Source organism: Echinococcus granulosus, assembly GCF_000524195.1.
Source record: "Echinococcus granulosus chromosome Unknown EG_S00150, whole genome shotgun sequence".
NCBI classification, from domain to species: Eukaryota; Metazoa; Platyhelminthes; class Cestoda; order Cyclophyllidea; family Taeniidae; genus Echinococcus; species Echinococcus granulosus.
The window spans coordinates 3,578-7,284 of NW_020170530.1; the positions used below are offsets into that span (position 1 = coordinate 3,578).

A 3,707-nucleotide genomic window follows, 5' to 3' on the forward strand; every position below is an offset into this window, starting at 1 on the left:
CACACACACACACCTAGGCAAGCATTCGTGATCCAACAATCTCCCATCGTCTGCACACGCAAACCCTAGGAAATTTTACCTCTATTAAAAAAGGCATGCCGCGTGAAAAAAAACCGCAACTTTGTCAGAGTGTGTGAGCTAGTTTGCCTCATTGTTTTCTATTTTGGAGCCAGTATTCCTCTCTTGGTTTGCGTCAAGGGATTCTTTGGCAGTTGCTGCAATCATTTTAACTGAGCGGCGTGTCCCATATTAGAGAATAGTATGAAAAGTGGAAGGAAGGAAAATATTTTACGGTGGAAGAGAAGCACCCGGCCCATGCCCGAAATAAGTGCTATTTGCATTTTCACTTGTATTGTGTCATTTTTATTTCAAACTCGTGAACAAATCGCTGATGGTTGTGGTTTAGCTGCTCACAAAAATTTGCATGAGTTCAGTTAACAATTTAAAATCTTAAAAAATTTGTAAAGTTTGTAAAGTATTTGGGCTGTAATGGTGTAAATACATTATGACTCAATATTGTGACATGATGCATTAAATACTTACTCCATTACGGATTGACCAAGGCTTGTAGTGGATACACTTGATGACTCCATCAGAGTCATCACTTAACAAAGTGTTGCATCTGTTGATTTCTAACTATCCTCTCTTAAAGATGAGTTAGTGGACACGCAGAGAATAAGGTACAATTGAAACCCAACAATAAAATTAATTTGGGCTCCAAGTTATTTCTGAAGAATGGAATGGCATATTGACTTGGAGTCACCTCTAAAAGAAGCATGCAAAAGAGCTGGAAGAATGGATAACCGCACCGCCCATGTCGCCTATGTGAGAGAGAAATGGTGAGACATTCCATCATCCCCCGCCCTTAGACATAACACTCCACGTATAAGAGGTGCGGAGATAATACATTCATTTTTAAAATACATTCATTTAAAGGTTCAGCTATGATGGTTGTTCTGGTTGTCATTTGGCTCATTATTCTCCCTCTCTCATTAGAGGCTCCATCAGTATTCCCAATGGTTTTAGGTCCCTGGGGTTCAGGTTGGGGAACCTTGGCTGGTAATTCAAATAGAGGACTGAATTGTGAGGTGGATTTGTGCATCGATGAAATAAGAGCTCATGGAAAAGAGATTCTAAGTATACTCTGACATGGTTTGGCTATACGAAGCTCCCAAAGTGGCCACAGAGGCGCAAAATTAGAGCTTAGCAATCCCTATTGGGGTGGGAAAAGTTACTGCTCTGCGTAAATGCCCTCTTAGTCTATTTTGCTACGGTGACTTGACTGTGGCAAATTGGTTGCTTTTGGATAAATCAACTCAAAAGTTTAGGCAAAACAAAGCAGCAGATTTGAGACATTTGGTCAGCACCAGAGTGAAGTCAAAACAAATGCTGCAGTGACTAATGGAAAAGAGGGAGAAGAATGCGTGTTATAACGAGAATTTGACGGCACTCTGGGTGGAGAGTACATTACACCTTTGTGCATGATTAATTTGCCTTGCATGTTACAGCCTTGAAATTTGGATGGAAGAGCGGAATCTTTGAGGGAGTGGGGTACCGTATATGGCCCGGAGAGTATGATACAGCAAGTGTGAAAACTGAAGGAAGAGCTGCCGCTATTGAAACTGAAGTTATCTCAAACATCTGAGCCATTTGCTTAAAAAACTGCGAGTTAAACGAGTAATTAACAAGTTACAATTGGATCCACTGCTCTCCAAATGGTAGTATTTGTAAATTGCGAATTTGATAACTTCAATGAGCCTGAAACTGCAATGCCTAAAATGTGACTCACTTATCTCCCTGTTTATTTGTTTATGAAAGGTCATAGTGAAGGAAGAGCTGCCATTATCGAAACTGAAGTTGTCATGGAACCAATAAAAATCCGGAATTGCTGAAGCCTCTAGCATGAAGAAACATCGTCTACTTCTACAGCAGGTTCCCTTAAAATGTACTTTCCAGCATTGAAATGTTTCAAAAGTCTGTTAGAATGCAGCATTGTTAATCAAGATTACTTTTCCCCAAATTTTTTGTCCATATTTGACTTGTTAGTGCTAGCTTATGCAAATTTGTCACAAATTCAGAAAGTACTCATTGAATCAGTGCCTTACAGCAATATTCCTACCGCTACCACTCTGCATGTACACTAAAGCAATTTGTCAAGCAAATGCGCAGACATGAAACCTTCCAGTTCGTCTACAGACACGTCTGGCTTCCGGCATTTGGCGTGTATGTACGATCATCATTTATGTTTTGTAGGACGGAATAAACTAACCAGGCATTCCTTTTTGCCTTCTAAGTAGTATGCAACACAAACTTTGTGAGAGTTATTATCCACCATTTCCGATTTGTGATGTCCGAAGTGTAGTCATCAAGCTGGATGGAATACCTTTATTGCGGTGCTGCTCCTCCAAGTTGCGGTAATCTGAGATGATTCAGGAATGCAATATGACCACCATGCTAGGCACATCTCACAGCTGGATTCAAACAAGGGTTACAGGATGCATTGACCCTCCCTTTGCTTACTCTTACATAAAAACAAGGAGGTCTTCTTTTGGGTTCAGCCTTGTACTTTGCTGACTTTTCACTTAACCAACGACTAACACGCTTGATAGGTATGATAATCATAGCTTGTTATCTTTGCTATATCACGGCGTACCACAACTTACGTATGAATATTGCCCAAAAAAATGGGATCCTGCTTAATTGAGTAAGTAGCCTTCATGACGAAAAGTTTATCTTCAAATCATTACGTGCTTCCTTGTTTGGGGAAACAAGTGGTTAAACTTGACTCCACTTTTGAATAAACTGTCGGTGTTATTTTAAGTAACAACTTGCGGTAATTTCCGAAATTATTAGAAATTTTTCCTGCTGACCTTAGTTTTTGCAGTTACAAGTGAAAAAAATGGTGTTGCTGAATGGGGATGAGTTATCATATCAATCAAAAAGGTGTCACCTTTCGCCATAATCAATTAGTTTGATAGGGGATCAGTCCTGTGCTGAGCAAATAATTGACATCAGTTTGTGTGGTACCACTTTTCGATTTTCTAAGCGTTGCCTCTTTTACCTGTCTTACCTGGCTTTGTGAAATTGAATATCTATTATAAAGAAGGTAGCTGTTAAGCCTCTGGCGCATATCCACTGTGTCGATAGCAGACCCTACATCCATGCACTTTTACCGGGACCTAACGGGTGTCCTGTAAACCATTTTAGTAGTCATGATGGGGATAGTTTAAAGTCCCAAAATGTGGTTGTAAATTTTAACTTTTAATTACTTTGCAGATCTTTTTAAATAGTGGAGAAGTAAATGAGGGACAGTTCATTTCATTACACCTGGCGTATGCTTCGTCAACCTGAAGTAACATTAATAAGAGGTGACTCCTGTCTGAGGAGGTTTAGCAAACGGAGGCTTTTGACAATTTATATAGACAGAACTATAACAGAAAAATGAAATAATGGATGTGTTCATTATTACCTCAGCCCACTAGGTAAAGATTTTTTGCATGGGTAGTTGACAATTTCTGATGCCGAATCACCTCTTTCAATAGTTGGTACACTGGCAGAATTAATGGCTTTTGATCTCATGTAAATTCTCTGCTTGCTTTTATAATGTAAGAAGATGGACAAAATCGTCGATTATCACCTTTGCGTTATTAGTTTGCTAAGTTAGGCACCATGGACTCATTTTGGAGGTTTGGTCTCGTGTCGATTTA

General features: G+C 39.5%; 1 protein-coding gene across 1 annotated transcript; it reads left to right on the forward strand. All coding sequences in view use genetic code 11, as the record gives it.

Annotated features, from left to right (window-relative positions):
- Positions 1-944: 944 nt before the first annotated feature.
- Positions 945-1,645, forward strand: EGR_09486 (hypothetical protein; the record flags this gene model as incomplete). Its single annotated transcript, XM_024498735.1, has 2 exons — positions 945-1,041; positions 1,509-1,645. The coding sequence occupies 2 exons, from the start codon at positions 945-947 to the stop codon at positions 1,643-1,645; spliced, it is 234 nt and encodes a 77-aa protein (XP_024346830.1).
- Positions 1,646-3,707: the final 2,062 nt, after the last annotated feature.